The following is a 26,792-nucleotide window of genomic DNA, read 5'->3' on the forward strand; positions in this document are numbered from 1 at the left end:
TTTTTGTGCTTTTTAAAACTTATTTCTCCCCCCCAATTACATTATTAAGATCATTTACATACAAGTTTGACAAAGTTTTTTGCAAGCATTTCTTACTTCAATCATTCTATATAGTTCGATGGTTTACATGACTTTTTGCAGAAACTGCTGCTATCATTGCAGATTTGCCAAACTAATTTTTCATTTAATTCTTTTGGTTAGAACTCTTTTAAGAAAGACAACACTTTGGTTATGTGTTTTGATAGCATCCCATTCAGTTTAGGGTATGTAATCAGTGCCCCCTCACTGACCTCACAAACACACACACACACACACACACACACACACACACACACACACACACCCACACCCACACCCACACCCACACCCACACCCACACCCACACACACACACACACACACACACACACACACACACACAAAAAGCAGTCCTGGACTACACAGCCCAAATCCTCTTGGTGAGGGTGGTGGCTGGTAAGGGCCAGCTCGCAGGGGCCGCCTCAGGCAGGGCAGGAGTGGTGCCGCCGCCCTCCGCATCGGGTCAGACGTGTTCTGGGCGGTTCGAGAGAGAGCTTCAACAGTTGGCTCGTTCAGCGTCCGCAGCTCTCACTGTCCGGATGGTGCTTCAGCTGGACCCCAGACCGGTTCCCCGTCGGACAGCAGGAGGAGCGCATGGAGCTGTCTGCTGACCGGACGCTGCGGCTCATCTCCTGCTGTGGAGCCGGCATCAGAATGCTGCAGCCCGCTGCCCGGTGCCTCGCCGCTTCCCGGCTGCCGACTCAGGAGCCTGGCACGACTCGGCACAGAACCGATGTCCCCTGAATCCAGGTAAAGTTGAGTGGTGTGAAGCGGTCGGCGTGCGCCGGCTGTCATTGTTTTTACGCATGACGATGGCTCGCGCCTGTCTGCTCTGTGTCTTGCTGAGCCGTTGGTGCCGCAGCTGATGAGGGAGGCTTGTCTGTGGCCGTCTGGTCGGCTCCACCTGCCCCCGTCGCTGGCTCCAAAACACCTTTTTATTGCGATCAAGTGACAGACAACTTGTTGGTTCCAGGGAGCGAGAGGCTTTGGGGAACAAGGGAGCCGCTCATCTGCATCTGCAAACATGAGGAAGGTTCTGTGTCCAGCAGGTGGAAGCCATCCGCATGCGTGGCCCCTCTGATGCTGTCAGTGTTTGGTCAGCTGGAAGTCAAAGTTGGCTCACAGCCGCGGAAGCAGAGCTCTGCCGGGCATGCTGCTGCTTGGCCAGGCAGAGCCCACCACGATCCAGCTTCTCTGCGTGCCCTGCATACAGATCACCCCTGACAGAACACACCGTGGATGCTTGAGCATCATTTCATAAATCACCCCCACCCCCATGTTTATTTTGAAGGGGTGTCAACTTGATGTGGATCAGAGGGTCTGTGAAGGTCAATGTGAAAGGCACAGGTTTTTGTGAGAGCACAAATACTGGGGGGTCAGATTTTTTCCAATACTTTGTTATCCGATTGGATTGAGAACAAGCAAGGAGACCAAATAAATTTACATTAAGCAAGGAACTTAATGTTTTTATGCACACTGTGATGATTCCTTGGTTATGATTGCAATCTAACAAAATGCAGTCATGTCACATTATTTTTGTTACAATTAATGTAAGCCTGCTCGTTTTAAGAGTCTTTTATAGTTGATCTTTTATCTACAGTCAGATTGAAATTTTTAAAAATCCTGTTTTACAGAAATCTTGTGTTTTTTGTGTGCATCTGCTTTAATCTGTTCTTTGTTGCAAAATTATTCTCATGATTCTTGACAAAAATATTTATGGGCTTCCCTCTATTGGGTTGCAACAAACCATTGTCCCTCTTTCTGCAGCGTATGCAGAAACATCACATTTCCCTGTTTCAGGCTTCTCATAGAGGCGCAAACACAAACTCTGGAGAACCCATGAGCAAGTTTTAACCTGAGGTTTTATGGCTCAGTTGGCTGCATGCAGAACTGATTGGTGGGAAACAAGGATTCACTTCCCAGGGGGCGCAACGAGCTTCATCCAGTGTGGGTCCTTTGGTAAGACCCTTTTGCGCTACTGTCTACAACTATGTACTCACAAGGGGGCCTGAGTCTGGGTCTCCCTGAGCCAGTCCCCAGCCCGGATAAAATACGGTGTTGTGTCAGGAAGAGCATCCGGTGTAAAAAAAAATCTCTGCCAAACCAAATGTACTGATCGGTTAAAGCTGATTCACTGTGGCGACCCCTGACAGGATATGCCAAAAGGTGAACAACAACCTTTGAAGAAAATTTTCAACATTTTGTTTGTTCATTATGGGTAGCAGCATTTAACCATAGCCAGAAAATGAATATTAATTTGTAAAAAAAAAGAAAAGAAAAAAAATAGAAATTTATATGAAAAAACTGTGGTCAAATTTGACTTTGTAGGCTTTCAAGGGTTAAAAATGTGTGAATGAGGCAGTGAAGAAGAAGCTGAAATTAACAGCACAGCAAGTATAGCTGAAAATGATAAGACTTTCAGGTTGTCAATTTATCTGTTATGTCAGTCATCGAACAATTTTCGCTCACAGCGGATCAGTGAGCTTTACTAGGAAGTTCTCAGAAGGTCTTGCTCATTTTAGCATGAAAAGCCTCGGGCAGAGATGCATGCAGCAGTCCAGATCTGTCTTGTTGATGGTACATCCAGAGCATAGTGGTTAGAAAAATGTGCATTAGTTGAATTAGTGGATTTGTTTTGAGTCATTTTTGTCTTTTTGATGTTGAGATTTTTACCTGCAGAACAGGAACTTGGTGGTGTCCAGCCGCTTAAGACGTAGTCAATAACTGTGATTAAATTAAACTCTGCTTCTGTCTGCAGGCTTTTGGCATGACTAGACCAGCTCCACAAAGTCTTGAATTGTTTTGGCCATGAAGACTGAAAAGGAACCAAGAGGAACTGCGGGAAAAACCGCATCTCGCAAGGGGAGATCCCTACATTTTTTATGGGGCAGAAAAAAGAAGAATAGGATGATTAAAGGCAAGCTGCGTATGCGTTCTTTGCCGGGAGCGTTCTTAGTGCTCGGGATCATGGTTGTGGCGGTTGGAACTGCCCTGGCTGTTGCAAGTTACTGGCCGTACAGCTTATCCAATCCCCCTGTGATGGGAACAACAGAGGGGGACTGCCTTCCGGGGTCACAGGATTCTGGTTGGAGTCTGGGGGCCAAGGGGCTGTTGTCATCAAGCAACTTCTTCTACACTGAGCGCATGAAGATGCTGGGGCCTATCATCATAGGGGTGGGGCTTTTCATCCTCATCTGTGCCAACACCGTCCTGTATGAGAACAGGGACAGAGAGACTCAGATGCTCCTGGCTCAGATGCGCAATGTCATCTGCTCCGTGTCTGCAGCCGTGCCTTCAGCTGGTCTCAGGGAGATGGCGGCCGCCAACTCCATGGCCAAACGTTATCAGTGGGTGAGCAGTCTGCCTGCTGCTCATGTCAGCCTCTGTGTGCAGCATCTGGCCAGCTCTGAACCCTCGCTGCAAACCAGAGGCTCCACAGCTGGCGCTGTTCTGCAGGCTGAAGCTTTCCACCACTGTGAGACAGAGTCTCCTCCATCCCTCCAATCCTTCAGTTCAGACTTGTTGAATACCAGTCAGACAAAATGTATCGGTAAACCCAAGGAGCTTGCTGAACGAGCCGCCTCCAATCTGCAAGCTGCCTTGCTCCCCAGCTATGACGTCTGTCTTGCCTCCACCAACTCCATGTCTATGCTGGAGTGCGATGGGGTGAACGTCTCAGCTGTCCAGCCCAGGCGCTGCCACAGCATGAGCTGCAGGACTAACCCTTACAGAGCCTTCACCAGACTGCCCCCACTGCCAGTTCCACTGCAAAAACTGGAGATGAGCAAAGCAGAAAGCAGTTCTCAGGTTTGTGTGACCATCACAGAGGAGGCTCAAACCCACAGCAGCTGGCCTTGTCTGAACCTTGGAAGTGGGAGACGATACCTGAAACTGGAGAACAAAGAGGACTCCGTGGACAGGCTGCTAGATCAACAGTGTTCTTCCTGGGATAAGAGCTTTGGCTCTGGACCTTTCCAGTAATGTCTTCATTGATGACCTGCCTGACTTGGATTTTTGATTTAGAATACTCGTAGACTCCACAAACTACGGTTTACAATCAGAAAGCAATATTTCACAGTGAATCTGTCACTGCGACATTCAGGGGACTGAACAGCATCCATTCAAACAAGGTGGAATCATCTTAACTTCTGCAGCAGTGCATGAAATAGACCTATTCTATGGAAACATCAGCTGCAGGAGAATGAATCTTTTTTTTCCTCTGAGAAATCACTTCTGAACTAAAACATCTGGTCGTACAGTGTAGTGACAGCTAACAGCTGATTCACACTCAGTCAGAAGTGTCTTGCGAACTCCTTTGTGCATGACAAGCCATCTTTTTCCGCTGGGACATCATATACTTTGGGTGAGGCTCATCAAAAACCTTCTTGCTGGATATTCTCACTGCTGCACATTCTCTAAGCATTGTGGTGTATCTTCAGTCACAACAATGGTAAAAATGACAAGATTCCTCAGCTCAGATGGTTTGACGGATTTTCTTAACGATTTGCTGGATATTTGAATGCACTTCTTATCAGACCTTTCAATGCCAGTAGATTGGTCTATTCCACCTTCTACATCACTTTCCCTTCCATGCAGATTGTTACCAATGACACAATAATGCTACGTTCACACCTGGCATGTGACGAGTGTTCTTGTGCTTTGAATATGATGTTCACACTGGACTGTCACTACCTGAAACAAGTGCATATCCACCTCCTACAGTTGGAAAAGGCTTGGCGCAAAATGTCAAAGCAGTGTAAATCTTGTGAATCTTGCTTCAGGCTCTTTTCTTTCACTGTTCTTTTCCCATTTATAAAAGATTTGGTGTCATATGATTCTGGACAGGCGCAAATTGCAATTATTAATTTCTCCTTCATGTATAATTTTCAAACAGTTGGCACTTCTGTGAATGAAAAGGGATCCACACATCCCTAGCAAATTTGAGTCCCTGATTGCTTAAAGTTCAACCTGCTTCAACTTTCAGCTTGCATTCAATAGACTCTCATTTTGTATGTAGAAAAACAGCCTTTTAAAAAAATGTATGTAGCGATGCACAGATGCAAGAGTTTTGAATGTGGAAATGCAAAATGGCGTCTATTCTTACAGAGGATGAATCAGCTTTAATGCAGCCACTACAGACAACTATGTCATTCTTACTCCAAATGCAATAAATAGCAACTTTAATGCAGCTTAACACTTATGCAAACTTTTTTGTTGTTGTTTGTGGTGACTCTCCAGTAAATGAATGCATTACAACTATTTCTTCAGAGTTCATGCGCTCAGCACCAATCATGACAACACTGTGCTTTCCTGTCTGCCTGCATGTTTGTCTGTACTGCACTCTAAACATGCTTGAACTTGGTCTCCACTGCATCACATTTGTCTCTAGTGCAGGTGTCTTTGCGTCTACTCACATCAGAGAATCTGTTGTCTTTACTCCAAAGTGTGGTTTGTTTGGCTGCTGTGATTCCTTTGTTTTATATTTGGACTTGTTGACTGGACTCTGAAACAGTACAGATCTGGTATGATTTCTTAAAGGGTGTTATTTGCCAATGCCGTGACATAACTTTTGTTATTCTTGAGTTGCTGACAATGGTTTAGATCTGAAACCATTATTTTTTTTCCATTTAACTCTATATAAATTTTGCATGTTGTCTCTTTCTTTCCATGTACAGACCGATGGTAAACCAGTGCATAGTGCCACCTACTGTTTGGGGGTGTGAGAAACAGTGTCATGTATCATCGTTTTGGACAATGCAAACTCTGGCTAGAGAAACGTCAGAAAAGCTAATTAATTGTGCTCTAGCATAGATATGTATGGATAATGTGGTAGTGTCAAAGTCTTTGTGATCTGTATTTTTTTTTGTCCATCATGCTCAAAGCGTTCATCAGCCCAGTTTTTTATTTCCGCTGTTTGAAGGCCAAACAAAAGTCAGATGGTAAAACCAAAGCAGAGTGTACAGGACTACAGTACAAAAGCTAACAGATACATTATAAATGAAGCATCAGCCATAACAAACAGCTTTGTAGCACGTTCAGCTCGTCACGAGCTAAAAGCTGTTTGTTTCTTGTTTTTCTAGGGTGGTAATTGTAATAAATGTCTCCAGGCTTTAAAAGCTTTTTTTTTCTTCTGCTCATTAAAGTGTGAATGGAAAAGCAGCTGGCTTTGCAGAGGCAGTCTGTGTGTCTCCTTACAGATTAGAGGTTTAACTGTAAACAACTGAATTTAGTTCTGTTTGGTTTATTCCCACAGTAAATAGCCCATTTAATGTCACCTTGAGGCAGACAAAGCAAGCAGATGTTCTTCAAAATCAGGTTAAAATGTTCAAATTCATTCCATTACAAACCAAAGTGTTATAACAAGAAGTTTCCATTTATTTAGTTGCTAGATGAGGAACCAGTAGACTGTGTGAAGCATCGTCATTGCAGCCCCCCTGTGCTGTCTAATCTCACCAATGATCTAATAACACAGTGAGCTTGTTGTGATGTTCAGATAGTTGCCTAAAAGCATTGAAATTTTCGGTTTATGGATCTGCATCTGCAGAAGGTCGACCACTTTCCTGTAGTCCATCATGCAGTCTGATGGCTGCAGAACTGAACACCACCTGTCCCAAATTGCGATTCCTGCTGTTTATTTCTGGGTAGTCTGTTTATGTCAATAGCTGTTGTTCAATCCAGGTACAGGTACAGTTAGCTTGACAGTTTACAACAAATATTTCAATAATTACGGGAATGTATTTGACTAATAACATGCAGACTACTCTCAGAAAAGCCAACCTGTGGCTCAAACTCAGTACTAAAGCAGTGCCAAACCCTAAAAAGAAACTTCCTTCCAAAAGGTATAGTTCAGCGTTAAAACTCCATGAAAGGTTTCTTTTCGCTATAGGGTTGTGTCTGAAGGTGGGGCTTTGTGTCTTTATCCCGTGATTAATGAGGCATTTAGCATGACAAGCTGACTATATTCTGATCTTTAGCGTTGTTCACTGAATGTCAGAAAAGGTGCTGCTACAAACAAGGATAATGAAAATTGTTCTCCAGAAAGCAGTGATGCCGTAGACGGGATGATGCTTTCAAAATATCTTTGGCTCCTCCAAGTGTAAGGGTGGCTTATCACTAATGTGCGTCAGTTTTGAGTATGACCAAGGGTCTTTTTCCTTTCTGAAGATTCAGATTTTGCAGTGTGGGTTTGCTTTTAAAATTTGCAAGTTATTTTTTATCTAAGCATTTCTGCAACACACCTCCATATCCCAAGATCTTCCTTCTATGGTAACAGATTTGTTTCCATGGTGAAAACTTGCCCTTCAACTGTTTTCTTTAACCTTTAAGTCTAATCCATGTTAGTACAATTTAGACAGATTTTTGACCTACTTTTGCTGATTATTTCTATACACAAATTTTTCAAACGTATGAGTTTCTTCATTGAAACAGAGTTATGAGAAGCCCAACAGCTCCACTGTGACTTCACAAGGTCACCAACATGTTTAGTCACCTCTAGTCTGAAGATTATTCCTATTCGATAAATGTGAACTCGACATTTGTCATTTTTCCTTTCTCTTTCCTTTCTTCTCTCTTTAATGAACAATAATTCCTTAATCTGCTATGCCTGTGTTGTGAATCTAATTCAAGGCAAATACAGCTCATGAAGGCTGCCTTTTCAATTATTTGCTAAAATAAGCTCCTGGTAGGTAACATCATGTAACCAGCTGTTGCTCAGTAGACGTAGACGTCAAAGAAGATTTTGGGTCTCACAACAAGCAGCCACCAGGACCCATTCTTAAATAGCATGAAAACAATTTCAATTCCTCTATTGTTCTACAGTGAAACATTTTCAGTTGTAATCATCCCTAGCAGCATGGTGGAGTGGCAGGGGGCAACTTCTCTCATGGTAATTATTCTCAGCAGAGCCTTCTGCGCATTTCCAAACTTTTCCCTTCTTATTAGGTTTTGTGGTCCCCTCAGGGCTGGTATGCAGCTCCTCTTGATTTCTTCTTGTTTAATTGGTCGTCCAAGACCTGCAGGGTTTCTAACAGCTCATAAAGCTGGCAGACTGAAACTTCTCCCCTTTGCAACAGGAGCGAAGGACTGTAATTCACAACAGGAGGCCAAGAAAGGGCAAACATATACAAACTGCTCTGCTTGCTGGTCTAAAATGTTTAACAAAGCACAGACCAGAAGCAGTATATTTAAAGTCCCTCTCTGACCATCTTTTATTAAAAAGTTCTTGTCATTATCATGATGTCGTTTTTTAGCCAATCTCCAGAAACCTGTGTTGTTTTTTGGACATAGTTTCTGCAGAGCAGAAGCTTCTTAGAAATTCCCCTCTGAAAGCACATCCCCATTTCCCATCATCCCTCTGTTTACTGACTCTCCTGCTAGCTTGCAGCCCCTCACAACCCCATGCTATCATTAGCAAACAAAAATATAGGAGCTATCCAGTCGATCCGTTTTAGCCAAATGCCAGCTCAGGCGAGAAAAATGAAGACGTGCATAGATCTATTTGTCTGAAAGAGGATGCATCAGAAAGGAGCGGAGCACGGAGCTTGTTGCCTGCTGACTGGAGCACCTACATCACAACTACAACCTTTTTCAACAACATTTATTTGTCTGCCCCTGATCCATGAAGATTTGAATAAAGAAATATTCAGAAACGCAATTTTAAGCTTAATATTCTTATTATATGTTCTCCATCAGGAAAATGCTACAAAAAGACCATAAACCATTTTCACTTTAAGAAAGTAAGTCGAATGTGAGGACATGGAACTGTTGTCTCTACTGGGAATACCATTTTCATTATCACACTGTCAATGATTTTCCTCAGAAAATATGCAGTCGTGCCAGGAAAACATAGGCTGCTACAAAACATGCTGCAAATCATGATATAAGCCGGTTAGCTGTTACCCCATCTTATCTTTGTTTAAGAGTAAACCTCATATAGTACTTTTTCTTTTTAATTAGCATTTTGGTTTAAATTTGGCAGGTTTTCCTGCTCACAGTTTCAGCTCATTCTTTAATGTTTCAGAGTCCGTGCTTCACAATGTGTTTTACTCACTCACCTATTGTCTTAACTTTGTATCTTTCAAATGAAAAACTCTAGAAACATCGCCGGCTGTCATAAAAATTTGAATCGTCCTAGCTGACAGAAGCAGGATGCGCGTCCTCTCACAGCAAAAGAGTTCCTTGTTCGACTCTTAGGTGGATGCTTTTAGCACGTGTGACGGGGTTCTTCTTAGCAGTGAATAAATAAATCACCCTAAAATAAGATGACCAAGCCAGCTGACTCCAAATTTCAAACAATCGGATTTTATTGATTCCATTACAATAATCAAATAATTTATTCAACTGATTCTGGCAGAGCCTGTTGCCACCACTGCAACCCAGACTGGTCCCCCATAACTGGGAAACGTTCACCCATTATAAAGGCTTAGCCCCTCCCACAGGCCAGTTCACCAAACACTTCCTTAAAACAAATTTCTGCCTTCCAACCTGGAGGATTCTTGAACATAACACCAAAATTACAAATATTTAACAAAAAACAACAGTAACAATTGAAATACAGAAATAGGTTAGAAAAAAAATAATTAGACAGGGAAACAAAGCAAAAAACAATTCTGAAATATGAAGTCACTTCCTGTTTGCTGTGGATATGTATGCTGATTTGCACAAATACTCTGGTTTGGCTGTTTGTGCAGAGAAACTTAAATGGTGAGTAAGATTCTGTTTAAAACCAAGTGTGCACCCTTAGAATCAAACAAAATATGAAATGTGAATGATTTTTTTTTTGCCTGGGCGTGTGCATGTGTCCAGTGAGACAACAGAGACAAGACAAACAATTGAGGCGGGTGTTCAGGCGCTGTCCTGCAACCTCTGACGCTACTTTGTCACAGCAAGTTTTCCCTGTGCATGTGTGGGTTTTCAGTTCAGTTCGGTTTCCTCGCACGGTTCAAAACAAGTGTCGTGTTAAATCAATTGGAATCACAGTTGTCTTTCTCTTTTTACGCCCTGTTATGTCTAGGTGTTGTAAGATGACTACACAAAAAATCACTCAGAACAGATTAAAATGGCATATTTAAAAGACAAATGACTCCAACAAAAGGATGTAAAGCCAAAAAAAAGCTGGCAGAAAAATGACAGGGCAATTTTAGCTTCTTGAAGTCTAAAATATAGGTTTTCTATTGTCAAGAGTACAGGCAAATGGATTTTGACTCAAATCTTAACTGTGCTGATTTTGAGAAAAGCTTGGACACGGCAAAGATAAGTTAAAACAACTTCAAAGGTAACAAACCCTGAATGTCTAAAAATGAGGTTTTAAATCTTTGCAAGTATCAAATAGTTTGCAGTGTGATCTGTTTTGATTGTTCTATATCTGTCCTTAACTGTATCTTAAATCTATCCGCTCTCTCGGCATGATGTTTTCCCATTTTTATGGTCCCAACTTGGATATTTATGAAATAAATCCTGCATTTGTACCTCCTTAATTTATTTTGAGAATGTCTTCAATAAAGTTGTCTGTTTCCCTGATTTCTGGGACCCAAATGCATCACTAATGGCATTAATTCTTTTCTAAGTTACTTCTGAACAGTTTGTGGCGGCCAGATTTATGATAAAAAAATGGAACCACAATTCAAAGTTTTACAATAAGGACTATTGCAAAAGATCACCATGCAGCAGAAAGATGATTCTAAGACTCTTCTTCAGTTCTGGTTAAGACACTTTCTAAGATAAAGGTTGAAAGAGGCTATTTTACCTAGCGGCTGATATCAGCAGCTCTTGGCCCCAACCCCCCGGAGTTCCCAAGCTGGTGTATTGTACTCCATATACTTTGTTTTTTTTTTGTTGTTTTTTATAGCTGAGTTCCATTTTGTCTGCAGCCACGTTTTTGAATTGCTGCAGTTGGCTGTCATCCAGAGCTTTCTAAATCATCCACGTAGAGGCCTCAGAGGATCCGTTTCTTCAGATGGCCAGACAACACTGTATGCTGTGTTTAAATAAGCTCTCCCGGAGGAATGTGGTTGGCAGACTGCTGGTAAACCTCCTCTTGCAAAAGTGAATTTCGTTGGAAAAATAAACACGAAATGCTTACAAAGGACTCCTGGGAAACTGAGGCAAGAGCTAGAACCAGAGAAACCCTGCAAAAGAGGCCTCCTTCATCCGCTCGGGAGTCATTTGAGCCAATCTTTAACATTTTGCACTTATTGAAGTATATAAAATTTGTTAGGCATACATTTTTATTATTTTATATTGACATTCTAATTATAAATTAGAACACAGCATTTTCCCACTGTGGCTGCCCGGTGGCGCGGTGGTTAGCGCTCTTGTCTCACAGCAAGAAGGCCCCCGGTATAAGTCCCAGCTGGGGGACCTGAAACAGGACATCAATGGGGGTCCATTCTGTGTGGAGTTTGTATGTTCTCCCCGTGCATGCATGGGTTTTCTCTGGCTTCCTCCCACTGTCCAAAAACATGCTTCATAGGTAAATTGGTCACTCTAGGTGTGAATATGAGTGTGTATGGGTGTGTGATTGTGGCCCTGCAAAAGACCGGCGACCTGTTCAGGGTGTCCCCTGCCTTTGCCTGCAAGTGGCTGGGATAGATAAGGGAATAAACAGATTATAAAATGAATGGAAGAAAAAATGTTTTCACATTGTGTGTGTTTGGTGTGACGGAAGACAGGGAAAAACATTTTTAAAGGAAGAAACAAGCACTTCTTTGACCTTTCCTGTACCACAATCAAACAGAGCAACAAAATCCGCACAGACGAACAAAAGAAACTGACAAATGAGTTGTGAGTAACTGTCAAATTCTCTACAGTGGTGCTGTCTGTTACCTTTAGCAGAGTCACAGGTGCTGCTTCCTGTGTTTTCAGATGCTCCATTTTTTTATGCAATCTTTCATTGTCATTAAATTTGAAGCCGCGACATGTTTCCTCACTCACAAATCTAGGCTAACAAACATGGCTTGTTGCAAACGCAGTCATCCTAGATAGATTCCCACACAATTATTGTTAGGATACTCATTTTTTAGGATGTAGTTTTGCAGTGAAACCATCATCAAATAATAGATTCACTTTAAAAGAATGGAAAAAAAGTCCTTTACAGCTGCATTTCTTTCTTTGGAAAACAAACTTTCTTCCCCATTGCCTCATTAAAATACTGAAATTATTATTTGCAGCTAAAAAACATCTTCATGATACTAGTTCTTATAAACACTCCATTATCGAAAAACTAAAAAATATCACTTAAATATCCTTTATACTTGGGAATGCAAAAACAATCCCTACTACTAACTGTTGTCAACCATATTTCCTGCCCTCTTTGATGCTAAAAATCCTGGCAGTAGAAACCTTATCATTAAAACAAAATATGTCAGGGGAGAACGTTCTACCTGTTTTGACAAAGACCTTCTAAGAGCTCAAAATGAAGTGGTTCAGTAACTGCAATGCAAGAAAAGCAGACCGGACGACTTTCGTCGGCGCAGCACGCAATGCTCTTTCTGAAGTACCACTGTACAATAGACGGGGGAGATCTATTAACCTTTTTGCATTACCTGTTTAATTGCGTTGCACCCCACCCATGAGTGGCGTGTTGACCAAAAGGAGATCCTCAAGCCTCCTTTTTGGAAGTGGGCAAATGAAAGGGAAGAGTGCTTCTTGTAAATGTGCTCTGTTTACAGCTGTTGTTTGAATGGTCAATGTCTATTATAAGATTTCTATATTAATTGTAACACAAATGAAGTCCAGAAATATTCAACCCCAGTACAGTTGTCATGTCAAACGCAACCAAAGATGAACTATTTTGAAGGCATCTCTGAATCAGTTCATTTTGAATGGTTTTACACTGAAGTTAATTCAATATGACTTAATTGTGCAACAGTGTGCTAATCTGATGTACATGACTTTTCTGCAGATACTTTTTTTTTTTTTTTTTTAATAAAACAGCCTAAAAAAAGAAGTCAAAGTGCTGCCTGGTTTGAGTTTGTTGTGGAAACACTCTTTTATTAAAATGTGTTCTTTCACTCTCACATCTGTTGCTCAATAACACAATCCTAGACTTTGTAACTTTGCTTGGAAACGGTCAAGGTTGGAAGAAAAAATAATCCCTTGGACTCTAAAACAAGTCATGACAGCACAACTTCAACATTTGCTGTTGAGGAAACTGGAGAATTAACTTTAATTAGAATTAAAATTTATTCTAATTTCTAATTAGAATTTTTTTAAACTGGTGCATCGTTAAGGAAATAACTCTCTGTGCTTGGAGTAAATGAGGCAGAATTGTCTCTGAATGTTATTAATATTGAACAGCTGCTATATGTTAATTAGGAGGAACTCAGCTCCATCTTCTGAGTCAGCTTTGTGAGCTTTTGAGTTTGTTGTTTCACTGGGTTTTTGTCTACTCTGAGAACAGTCAAAGTTATAAAAATTGTGGCTAACACTTCTTATTCAGTTTGTGTAAAACATGATATACAGCGATAAATTGAGAGCTACGTTTTCATGCCATAACTGTGAGGAACAGGAAGACACTGTCGCTGAATTGATGACCAGTTTGAGTGAAGTGGAAGCTATTTTCTTTGTGTGTGTGTGTAAGTGCTGCACATTTTTCACAAAAGCTATGTTTGCACCATTTACCAAAAAAGTTACCTAAAAAATGATCATGCAGTGTTCCTGCTTTGAGCTGCAGGAGGTCCAAAAGCAGGCCTCCTCTGTCCAGCACCAGGCTGGTAATGAGGAAGCATATGACATCCATTTACTGCCCTTGCAGCCTTTACTCATAAAAATGGTGAACTATGAATTGCTTGGTCCTTTGTGTCTATTTTAAAGCCTTTCAGAAAACAGACAACTTAAAAAAAACTCCAGGCAGTTCGATTTCGTTTCTGTTTTGAAGGGAGAATATCCACAGTTGCTGCTCTCCAGATTTACTCATTTGTGAGGCAATTTTCTGGGTATCCAATGTTCTGGTGTTTGGAGACACAGCAACTCAACCCTGCTCAGCAAGCTTAGAAATTATGGCCTAGCATGCAATGGCATAAAATAAAGAGACCACAAATCATTGTCGAGCCTATCTGACACTCTTCACCTCCAAAAAGGTCAAGGTCTCTGTCACTCCATTCCTCTTTGCATCCATATCGTGATAAAACAGGTTGAACTCGCTCCCAATCTGTGAGCTTTACTTCCTTTTCATCTGGTCTTTTAAACATGATATTCTGGTAAAAGGCCAAAATGCAGGAGACCAGATTTAATGATAACATGAAATACATAAACCTAAATTGAGCATTATTTTCTAAATCTTTGCTATCACTATAGAGCATGGATAATCCATCCATTAATCTTTAGAACCCACTGAATACCTTTCAGGGTCAAAGGGTTGTTGGAGCCACCCCAGCTACTGTCTGGCAAAGCCGGGGTACACCCAGGTCACCAGTCTTTTCCAGGGCCTCACATTCACATTTAGAGACTATTTAGAGCCACTAATTAACCTGTGAGGCATTTTTTGGGGAATCCGGAGTGCCTGGAGAAAACCCACGCATGCACAGGGAGAATATGCAAACTCCATAGAAAGAACACAGTCAGGATTTCAAAGTTGCTGTCAGATAATTGCATATAGACATTAAAGAAAAACACAATTAGACACAATAGACCACAATTTCCTTCACAGTTGCTCTTATGGATGTTGGGTTTTAGTGTCCTCTTCATGTTCTTAGAGAGTGCCTCATGAAAAGGTTTAGGCGGAGTCCCATGGTGCAGAGATAATGCATGACTCGCAGAAGACTGAGGGAAATCTAACTGATTATTTCCTTTTGAATGCCAGGACGGCCTCAGTGCTCTTTCCTAGTCCACCCCTCCCGTTCTATTTTGCCTCAACTGTTAAATCTTAACTGGAGATCTTCATCACTCGCACTGGACACACACTCTCTAGTATATTACAAATCAGACAGAAATGCTCAAAAACCACATTTATCTCAATGTACTCATTTACGGTAAGTATTGATATGTCTATACTGGGTGGGAGAGATATTTTATAGTGTGATCAGTCTTAGTGGGACATTCCACGTTCCTTTAAAGTGATGTCATGAATGTTCAGATCTTAACAGACAGCCTATTAGAGCAGAGCTGAACATGTGACGGGACATGTGAGACCATAAATTCTCTCTACGCACATGAGGATGACCTTGTCTCCAATAATTATCCCCGCCTTGCATGTCGGCGTGTATCCTGGAGTCAGGAGCGATGGTATGGTTTCAGACATAGAATGGAGTGTCTTTGCCTTCCCTGGGGGCATTCAGAGGACACCGCGCTGGAGACTAAGTACATAGCCGGAAGGTAACTTAGATGAGAAAAAGTAAATAGTCACATACATTTGATAGCGAAATTGATATGGTTCAACAGCAAACTAACTAGACAGCTGACACAGAAACCACTGCCCATAATGGAATAGAATGGAATAGAACGATTCATGATACAAGGAGCGCGGCAAAACTAAAGGCAGCCATCATGACATAAAGCCTTCCCATCTACAATATTTATCCTAATAGGAATGTTGGTGTATTTTCTGCTCAGATTATCTAGAAATTTTCAAAATTTCCTGAGACCCAGCCCTATGCATTTTACACTGTCAAGAAAAAAAACATAGCCCTGGATGCAGACTCAGATCTCTAGGAGATCCCAGAACAGTGACATCCAAAGACTGATCACCTTTGGCTCTTCCTGCAGAAGGCAGAGTTTTAACAATTTTTCTCTTGGAGTTCCAGCAAAAACTTGAAATCTTTAATATGCCAACAGTGCAAAAACTCAGTGGATGACTATGTTCTTCATCATGAAATAATGCATCAAAAGAGTCATTTGAGTCAGCTAGGATGATAGTACAAAAACTGAGTAACCCATTCTAGGACAGTCCATAAACAAAGATGGTGATCAACCCTTTTAATAAGTGTTAACAATTAATAACCTGAAACCAGAGAAAATATTGAGCTGAAAAAACACATTGGACATAATTTAATACTTTAAAACTCATTCCTTAAATCATCAATCGTTTGCTCTGCAGGCGGCTGATCTCAATCTAGTCCCAATCTTCCCAAACAGCTCCATCTCCATGAGCACTAATAGACTCTGGGATGGCTAATGCCTAATGTATTTTGTGTTGAATCGGCTGTGCCCCAGTTAATTGTGAATCAGTGAGACATATTTTACAAAACTTTCGCTTATTTTTAACCCGGATTTTTATGACTTATCTGTGCGTCTTATCTTTGCATGTTTCTCAACCTGTCTCCCACAATCCTAAAACACGTTTCATAGGTTGATTGGTTAAACTAAAGTGGGAATTCTTCTGTGTGGCCCTCACAATAAACTGGCAATCTGCCTGGGGTTTACCCATACCTTCACCCAACAACAGCTGAGATAGGCTCCAGCAACCCTATGACCTCAAAAGGGATTAAGCTTTTGAAAATAGACTGAGGATTTTCAAATAAACACTGATTTTGTTAATTTTCAGAAAATCTCTTCTCATTGATTTATACTTCTAACACCTGTGGAAAGCTATTGTGTAGTCTCATTTGCACATTTGTGTGGTTTTGTGTGTTGCTTGTGATTCTGGTAACACCAAGTTGCTGCCTGGTCGGATCCATTGTTAAAATCTCACAAATATAGTGACTATTTAAAATAAAAACATATACTTGTGCCAATATCTCTTTAAATGTCACGGAAATAATCTGAGTGTTTTGGGGGTTCTGGGTCTATGATATGTCCTGCAAAAGCAAAATAATTTCATTTTGATAAGAACTATAAACTTGTGAGGCTTCATCTCCTACAGCACCAGCTTCATAGCTCCTCTGGGCTTTGCTATGGATTTTTCCTCTCATATCTCATAGCTCTTTGGTCTCACTGAAAATGTCAACCCTCTGAGGCTTTGGAGTGCTTGTTTTTAAACTAGGAACAGGTCCAACCAACGAGGGTAGTTTTCTTTAGCGTGCTTTCACTCTCGCCTTGCTTTTCTCTGTACTTGTGCTCTCACCCAAGCAGAGGAAAGCAAATTATCGAACTGCTGTCAGACATTTCCCCCCTGCTTGAAGGGAGAATCATTATCCAATGCTGCCAAGTGTTTTTTTCCTAAGGGAAATGACAGAAACTGCCTTTCCTTAGTCATTTTGACTGTAAATAACACTATAATGCTGGCCTGTAAGAATGAAAGCAACTTTTTGTGAGACACAAGTTGTTAAAGCCAGGAGAAACATCACCAACTTCAGGAGGTAGACTTTTTCACCAACATTTCACACTACTCTTCTTTTTTTGTCTCTTTCAAGAAAATTTTAAAAACTGTTAATCCAAAGCTACTTTTGGGGTGTTATTGGGTCTAGATAATACATGTAACAGCCTTTAAGTCTTTAACTGCTAGATACTGGCACCTTCAATGTAAGGACACACAAGCCATGTGATGCTTTACCTTAAAAACCCACTTTGTTTAAAACTAAACACTGCAAAAACAAACCTAAATTGTTGTTTGGTCTAGTTTCTTGTTTAAATGTCTTATTAAATTTAATTAAAGACTAAATTAATTTATAAGTAGCTTTTATTAAAAATGTAATGACTTGTTTCTTGTGAATAGATCTCAGAGAGAACCCACGCATGCACGGGGAGAACATGCAAACTCCACACAGAAAGGACCCCCATTGATATTCTGTTTCAGGTCCCCCAGCCAGGACTTCTTGCTGCGAGGCAAGAGTGCTAACCACTGCGCCACCGTGCAGCCCATTTTTCAATTTTTTTTTTATATTTTATTATATTTTTGCTAACAAGCAGTTCTACTTCAAAAGCATCGTTATTTAAATAAGAACAGCAGTACAGCTTTAAACAGTCTGAAGTACAGAGTCTACATCATTTAGCATAACAGCATAATGTGAACGTGCAGTGGAATATTTTCTCTGCAGATATTCACCTCACGGGCTGTTCTGTCCTTTACTGCATGTTCATTTATTAAATGTTGTGTTTCCAGTTTTTGCATCACTTAATGTCCCTCTAAAGTTCTTTGTTCTCCTTTAAACTGTTTCCACATGATGAGTGTTTTGCAAATGACAAGGCATTTATTTTTTTAACAGAACAGAAGTTTTTGTGAAAAATTATCTTACAGTTATATAAGATTAAAATCTGTTTTAAAATTTAGAAGCACAATGAAAAATTCTTTAACGACCCACTCAAATAAAAATGTGTGTTTTTAACATGTTTTTGTGGCATTTTTCACATGATGGTACATTTTAAAAAGAAAGTTGAGATTAAAATAGCATTTCTGGGTATTTATTTATCCAAACTGTGTTCAATCAGGATTAGACAAAATAAAAGACAGTTTTAAAAAGCTTGTAGCTGTTGCGTACAAAGTACAATCGGCCACAAGCTCCCTACTCTGCTCCATTCTGATGCAAACAAATAGATTCATGAAGGTCTTCGTTTTCCTCGTCTGACCTGGCATCTGGTTCCAAACTGTACGGCTGGACAACTCCAATATTTTTTGCCATTTTTTGTTGCACTAGTAGTTGGGGTTGTGAGGGGCTGTAAGCTAGCAGGAGAGAGTGTAAACAAAGGGATGATGGGGTCTGAGGGCAGGCTTACTCCATGTCAGAGGTCTTGGCCGCAACTCCCAACTCAGAGGCTTTTTTCTAGTGAACTACTGCCGCTCTGCAGAAACTATGTCCAAGAAAACAACACATTAAAAAAATTATTTTGCTAAAAAACAGCATAATCGTAAATAAAAGACCACTGGGAACACTTTAAAAATAGATTCAAATATGATCAGAGTGGGTTTTTATAATTTTCAATTAAAAGAAAAAGAAATGGGCAATTATGTAGAAATAAACAAATGTGGATAAATATGGCGCTCTTTCTGCTTTTGGATTTTTAACCCTTCCACTTCATGTCAGTTTTCTGCCACATTGCCCAGCTCTGTGTAACCTCTGGTTCTCTTGCTTCTGAAACACCAGCTCAGCTTCTGGTTTCACTTCTACTGCAGATCCTTTATGGAATCTCTGGCTCCTTTTAACACTATGCAGCTCAGATCCAAGCTTGAGCTCTGGTTCTATGAGAGAAGCCATGCAGAACAAAAGGAATACTGCAAAGCTTAACACTGGTAGATGACAATGAAGCTGTGGGTTTCATTTAAAATTCTAAAGAATGGCTGGTATCAATACCAGAACACTGTTAACGACTCTAAAGAATAGCTGTTATACATCAGCAGAACAAATTTACTATTTAGGAACTTTTTTCTTGGTATTCCAGTGCCTATATCAGCCAGGAAGCACTTTGGACTTCTTAATTGTCAAGGTCACTGAAATAACCTTGTCAGAGCAGCTACATCAGCTCCTGCCTCTGAATCTGTCCATTTTTCAGCTGTATTTAAAAGGTTTGAGCCTGCAAGTCTTATTTTTAGAAGATGTTGTGAGCCACTTTAAGTCATCACGCCTTTCCCATAGATGCTATACCCCCTCCCCTTACTTTTTTAAGCAGATCCTTTTAGGTATGAAGCTGTCAGTTCTGGACGTCTTTAACACAAGTGTGTCTTTTGGTGGAGTAGCTGCAAACTTTCTTTTCTGTGGATTTAGCCGCTCGTCCCTCCAGTGACTCCAGCTGGTCCAGAACATTGCTGCTCCTGAAAGAGGAACCACATCACACCAGTCTTAATTTCCTTTACGCTGCCCATTTAGAGTTACTTAAAAAATCTGTAACCTGATTTTCTCTCTTTCCACACTCTACCTCAACTCATCTGATAAGCTTCTTCTGGAGGTCCATGGAGAAAATCCTCAGATCAATTAAGCCTTTTTGGAAAGGTCTGGACTTAAGCAAATCATAATTGATAAAGATTGATATTGGTCTGTCTTTTTGAGACATCCTCAGATGTGAACTGGTGCTTTAATAATTAAGTAAAATGAACTGAAGACGAGCAACAGAGAAACTCCATCATAAAACCAACATTCTCTTCACGCAGAAAAGTTTAGTGATACTTTAATATAAATATTCAAAATATTTGCTCATCATACTGGCCGGGACAAGGATAAATATTTACTTGTGTGTGTGTGTGCTGAGAAGCTTTCAAGTGGTTTATCTTCTTTGGAGTTGCGTAGCGGCAGACGTGTCCAGAGGCTCTTTTGGACATGCTTGACGGGAACTGACTGGCTGGGTGAGGCAACATAACAACCTACATCATATTTCACAGGTGAGAGAGAAGTTGGAAACTTCTTGAGAAAACGCCAAAGAAAAACACAACTCTATCTAACATGACAAATATGTCAAAGAAGAAGCTTTAAGATGTAAAATGGCAGTAATTGTGTGTTGCAGTAACAACAATGTCAACCTTGCAAGATACTTTTTAAAGGATTAGGAGTAGATATTTGTGTTTTTTATTAGGGGGAAGCCGGTTTAGCTTGTGCTGGTTTGCGGCGCCTTCCGTCCGTGAAACCCAGGCTCGAATCCGGGCTGCTCCCTGTTCCCTTCTCTACTTCTGTGCCGGTCCCAAGCCCGGTTGCTTTGAGAAGGTTGCGTCAGGAAGGGCATCTGGCGTAAAACATTGCCAAGTTTACCATGCGAGTTGTTCGCTGTGGCGACCCCTGATGGGAAAAAGCCGAAAGAGAAACAACAACATTTGTGTTTGTATTAGGTAGAAGACTGTGCTTTATGCAAACCTTTTCTGGTACTTTTAGAAGCATAAAACTTTAAAATCCTTACCGTATGATAAGCACATGCCTATCTTTATTTTCTGCAGATGTAGTAGACAATTTTAGGCCGCCTTGATAAGCTAGTATTTGTAATTAGGGTGTGCTAAATGGTTAATGGGTGGTAAAGTAGTTCTTGGGTGAGTTTTTCTAGGGAATCTGACATTGTTGGTCAGTAACCTAAAGTTACCTGTACCAGGTGTGTCAGAGCAGAGAAAAAAATTAAACGTAGAGGTGTGGGTCCTTTAGGACCAGAAGATTATTGTGCCGAACAAAGCTCAATATAGTCCAGGAGGTTACCTGCCCTGGACACTGACAAATTATGGAGCATGATATAGGTAAGTGATTCCAAAAAAGTATGAGATGGTGATTTTTAAAAACTCTCTGCCTCATCTCTCCATGATACGAATATTTGAATTAATTTATCTGGTGATGTACAGTATAAAGGTTTGGAAATTACCATGCCCTACCCTAATCTGCAAGTTTTGAATAATGTAAATATGCGTATGTATTTTTAGATGTCCATAAGGAGGCATAAAACCATACACCACACTGCAAACAAGGTTGTGCACTGCCAGAAACACCCCAGTAAACATATATTCAAAAAGATGTGCATCTATGAAGCTTCATATTTTATGCATTTGGATCCAATAAAAATATTTCTCACTACCACTTGCTGTACAGGTTGTGTGAAACTATGACATTTGTGCATAGGACCAGATCTTTATGAGGCATATGCTAAAGGACCTTATTCTCATGTTAAGGTCCTTTTTGGATCGAAGGTTGCCCACTGAATTACAGTCCTCTGCACAGACTTCTAATTATTTCCATATTTCCAATAATACCAGCTTATGGGGTAATTCTCATCCTGAATTGTTACCTGAAACAGTTTTTCTCATAAAAATAAGTCTCTCTAATAAAAAAACAGAGTAACTATTCACTACAAAAAAGAGGGCAGGATGGAGCCTTAAAGTAATGAAAAGATGCAGTGATGTACATTACTGAGGATGAGAAAGAGTGCATGTTTACTTCAACGTCTATGGTTGAGAGTTTTATTGTTTCCCTGACATCCATTCAAAACAAATGGGTACAAGCTTCACTTGTCCATTTGTAAAATGGAGTCATCCATCAAGCAGAGAAATATACAACGCAGTGATTATGATGAGTCCCTTCACATACAGTGGGAGCCGATAGAGGTCCTTTTTTAGAGCCAGAGGAGAGCAGGAAATGTCTGAATCAGCATTCTGCAGGAGAACAATTCAGTCTGACAGGATGGAATACGGACATCACCATAACTAATAATATCCAACTGCCAAAAGTCTGCAAATTGTAGAGTACATTTTCCCTGGACCAAATAGCAGATAAAAGTTGGCCACATTAAATGAAAATGATAAATTTATGGTTTTATTGCTTAATTGTTTTGTAAAATGGTGCCTATTAAAAACAATTATTGCTGTTTTGAAGGAAATAACTGATCCAAATTATTCTTAAACACACATATATCTGGTAATGAGGATCTACCTTTTGTTTTATATAAAAGAAATTCTGTGAAAAAGGGGTCCTTTAGGAAAAAACAGCACTGAAAACATTATTGCTAATGTGATGTAAAAATGCAATAAAAATAAATCCTTTTGAAATATTTATTCTTCCTATTTTTCCTAGTTAGAATAAAGTGAAACTATAGACAACTCACTGAGCACAGACTGCAGCTACAGCATGCTGTTTGAGGGAATTTTTGGCTGAAAAATTACAGTAGTCCTCAGCAAGATCTGCACTGAAAATAGCAATGATGATTCATTACAGGATGCATCATGTGACATATGTTCAGTTCCATGAAAACTGCCAAAAATGTTGCAGTTCCTGCACTGAGGAGCGGGGGACCTGCAGAACAGCCCATTGCTAATCTGTAAAAGGTTTGTCCTTGAATTCCTCCGCTTTTCTGACGTGCTGGTCCTTGCAGAATTCACTCAGATAAATCACCTTTAAGTGAGGATCTTAAATCCCATATTTGAACACATTGTCAATTATAATTAGAAATAGAATCAATAGCAGTTTCGGTTGGTCGAATTTGATTAGTTTTGCAACACAGTTTGGAGGCTTAACACTGGCACCAACCTTCCACCAGAGGCAGCGTGGGGTTCACTGTCTTGCCCAAGGACATTCTACACATGCAATGTGTAAGGCGGGAAACATACCTGTGATCTTCCAAACTGAGTCGATCTTTTCAAATTGAAAACCAAGAGACCCTGACGGGGACCTTTAGACAACCCTTCATAATTCTGGTCAGCAACAGATGTGTACGGACGGATGTAGATGAGTGGGGAGTTGGAGCCTTCCTGATGTCAGGAAAAGGCACTGAGAATGGTTAAGTATATGTAACCAGGATAACTTTTATCTTATTTTATAATAGCACAAAATCTGTTCAAGTGTCACCATACCTGAGGGATCTCTAATATACTTCTGCAATACACTCCAAGTCATAGCCCCTCCTTCCTTCTACTTCTTCTTTTGACCCCCCTATACATTCCAAAGGTTGCTGTTCCCCGCCCCTTCTGTACGATCTCCTGTAAAGGAGAAATAAAGGGAGGGTGTTCTCTTCAGGAATTAACGCTGTGTCATGCCAAATAATTAACCAGCACAACGCAGAAAGCGACCGGTTACATATATCCATAGATACCAAACCAAACCCCATCTCATCCCATCCAGTCCAATCCAATCATCTTTATTAAAGTAGCACTTCTCATACCTGGTAAGTCAAAGTGCTTGGAGATACTCAGTCCAGCCTAAAAAGAAAAATTGCAGAGGTGTTAAAGGTGTTTGCCCTTTAACACCTCTGCCTTTAAAGGTCTTGCAGAGGTGTTTTTTTTTATGACTCTGTCTTATCTGTCGCTACCAGGATCTGGTGTGTTTTGATTTTAGGAAGCTGCAAGATGTGAACGACCAATTGGAATACAGTTAATAACCGTACACCTTTTTGATGATTAGTTACAATTTGAAAAAATAAATTAATAAATAATAATAAATTATAAATCAATACATTACATTGATAAATGTTTTGTAATTACACATTTTAGATTAAACTTTAAAAGAGGAAATTTCAAATTTCTCAACTGATTAATTAATGTTGTGATCTGAAAATCTTTAAATCATCTTTAAATGACACCTGGACGCCTCCCTGGGGAATTATTCCAAGGAGGTTGTGCCGGACAGAGGCCCCAGGCTTTTCCTGGGGCCACAACCTTGTGTCTATTTCAACTGACCTGCGAACCCCTGGGTGTCACCATGGCAACACTGGATATCATTTTTGTAAAGAGGATGGTCTGGGCAACTCTGCTTAAACATCTTGCCGATCTACGGAATTCGGTTAACATCTAAACCTTAAGTTGCAAATTTAACTTCAAACGAACTTGTTTTTTTTAGATGTTGAATGTGCAGATAAAATCAAAGAAATTTGTTTTTTCTGTTGAGGTGGACACTCTTTTTGTGGTTATCACTTTTTCCTGGCAATCTTGCATATGTAAATTAGTACCCACCATCATCCTCTTGTTTACATTTCTCTGTTGGATCTCTATGTCTTCACTTCCCCACCTGCCTCAGTTGTTGTTTTTAATGAAAGTCATCTTTACTTGCTTTTTTCCCTCTCTACCTGTGTAGAATTTAGCTGAAACAGACAGAATGACCATCTAAAGCAGGGGTCGGGAACCTTTTTGGCCAAGAGAGCCATAAACGCCACATATTTTGAAATGTAATTTCGAAAGAGCCATACAATAATGTAGTGTCCCTTCCCCACACTGAGGCACGGAGACTTAACCTCTTTTAAAGTTCTTTATTCCGATTACTGCAGACCGCAACAAACGCCCTTCAATTCATTCAGCAACTCCTGAATCTCTCCCGCCGACACGAGAGCGCTTCTCCCAACTTTATATTCCCCTGCTCCCGCTGCAGCCCTCCCATTTCCCTTATTCGGCCCATAGCTGAACCCCATTGGTCCAAACTACCTAACAACAGGCTGAGCGACAGAACTGAGAGCCAATCAGATCTCTGCTTGACGCGTTCAATGAACTCCAGAACTTTTAACGCGGCCCAACAGCCATCCAACTCAGTCCGCGACAATTTGTTTAAAACTAAATATACAAATGAATGTGTGCATTTGATTTAATTTCAACATTATTAAAGTACAATAAGTCTGTGGATTCTTTTTAATAACATTGTTATTCTGTTGCTAATAAATGATGGGTATTTCTCGTGGTAGTTCTGCTGATGGTCTAGTTTGGTTGATGATACGTGGTGAGTTTCTGCTTCGTTCAGGCGTTGAGACTTTAAACGTGATCGTAGGTCTGAATGTTCTGTAGATGTGAGACAGACTGCTCACATGCAGACGGGGAGCCAGACACACTCTCACACGCTGCAGTGAGTGACGGGAAGCGGGTTTTACGTTTTTACAATCCCTGCGCGATTCACCTGCTGCCTGTCCCCACAACACCTCAGCCCCACCCTCTGCTTTCTCCCTCACACATCCCGTCCCCGCATCTGCGCGCTCTTTCTCAGAGACGGGAGCGCGTAGTTTTAGGCACGTCAATTCACAGGTTTCCGGCTGGTACAAACTCTGTGAAATAATAGATAATAGTAACTGATAACGCTGGCGCAGATTTCTCTCTCTAAGCACTGCTACTACTGCGCGCCTCTGGCATCGCATCGCGCCCGAGAAGGACTGGTCTAATGAAAAAAAAAAAACTATAATTAAAGATTTGTCTGCGAGCCACATGTGACCATCAAAAGAGCCATATATGGCTCGCGAGCCATAGGTTCCCGACCCCTGATCTAAAGCATCCCTCTCATTGAAAATGATGGCAGAGCTGCAGATTTGAAGGCAATAACCCATTTCCCTGTCTCTAACAGCTGGCTGCCTCCTGTTGTCCTTATGTAAAATCACTTAGCAAATATTGCTTAGACAAGCACTTCATACCCAAAACATGATCTGCGACTGTTTAGTAGCAGATGCAGCCTGTACCTGCCTGCTAAATGCACCAGAGAAACTGAATATTAATTTCTATGTATGTGAAAACATAGAGATTGACAATAAAGTTTACAGAGAATTGATTGGACTGTTTACAAGCCCATCTTTTATATAAAGTAATATACACAGAATGGGTTCCTCCAAGTGTCTCATGGGAAGCCTTTCCTGAACCAAACCGCACATAAAGTGAACATTCGCTAAATGCTGCAGTCAATTTTCATTTGTGCAGTCATATTTCATGATGATCTTTGCGAGTGTGTGGGAGGAACTACGCATGCCTCTGTTTACCTCCTCTCTCCCTGCTGACATGAAGCTCCAATAGATTGTAAGCTCTGGATCCAGATTTGAGACATTTTACTATTTTTGCTCCTCACTAAAAAAAGCTTTTAATGGAGAAATAGTGTCCAATAAGCAAAAAAAGAGGTCAGAGTCATTAAGAATAGTTTTAATAACTATCTGCTGGACATGAGTAGTGAAAGTTGCAGCACTTGAGGTTTTTTTTTTTTTTGCATTTTACAGAACATTTTTATCATGTTGAACTTAAACATTAGAAAGTAAAACTCTATTTAATTCATCAACATCATCTCATGACTTTCTATTGATGTGAGCTAAGACTAGGTGAGTAAAGCTTCAGCAATTTCAGACAAATACATCTTTTCAACATTTATAGTTTGTTTCAGGTGAAATTATCAAAAAAAAAAAAAATTAAAAAGTTGCTTGAGATCTAATTTTTTAAGCATCAAGGTTAGCCAACATCTTCCCAAATGTATCATTAGACCTTCCAGGTCCGAGGGGACACTTTAACTTGATTTTGTCAAGCTAAAGTGCCCTCTAGCTGCAGCTTGTCAATATAACAGCTCTGCCTTTTTTGAGTGGATATTTGAATGTTTTTCTCTAAACTACAGTCAAATAAACCCAAACTTTCAGTGGAGTCACATTTTTTCGTGCAAATTCCTTTTTTGATGTGAACTTTACTACATGTTCCAACTCTCTTCCATGTTTTCTTGGTACTTCCCC

The 26,792-nt window shown here is 40.5% G+C and overlaps 1 protein-coding gene across 4 annotated transcripts; it reads left to right on the forward strand.

The window, feature by feature from the left end:
- The first annotated feature begins 376 nt into the window (after positions 1-376).
- LOC105355131 (transmembrane protein 200A) lies at positions 377-10,595 on the forward strand. Of its 4 annotated transcripts, none has more exons than XM_020707292.2 (3): positions 377-827; positions 1,051-2,036; positions 2,836-10,595. In XM_020707292.2, the coding sequence occupies exon 3, from the start codon at positions 2,886-2,888 to the stop codon at positions 4,056-4,058; it is 1,173 nt and encodes a 390-aa protein (XP_020562951.1). In that variant the 5' UTR covers positions 377-827; positions 1,051-2,036; positions 2,836-2,885; the 3' UTR covers positions 4,059-10,595. The 4 variants fall into 4 exon arrangements, with proteins under 4 accessions (XP_020562951.1, XP_020562953.1, XP_011479477.1 ...); XM_020707294.2 differs by having other exon boundaries at positions 1,878-2,036; XM_011481175.3 differs by having other exon boundaries at positions 377-2,036.
- The last annotated feature ends 16,197 nt before the right edge of the window (positions 10,596-26,792 follow it).

This window comes from Oryzias latipes, chromosome 11, assembly GCF_002234675.1.
Source record: "Oryzias latipes chromosome 11, ASM223467v1".
NCBI lineage: Eukaryota > Metazoa > Chordata > Actinopteri > Beloniformes > Adrianichthyidae > Oryzias > Oryzias latipes.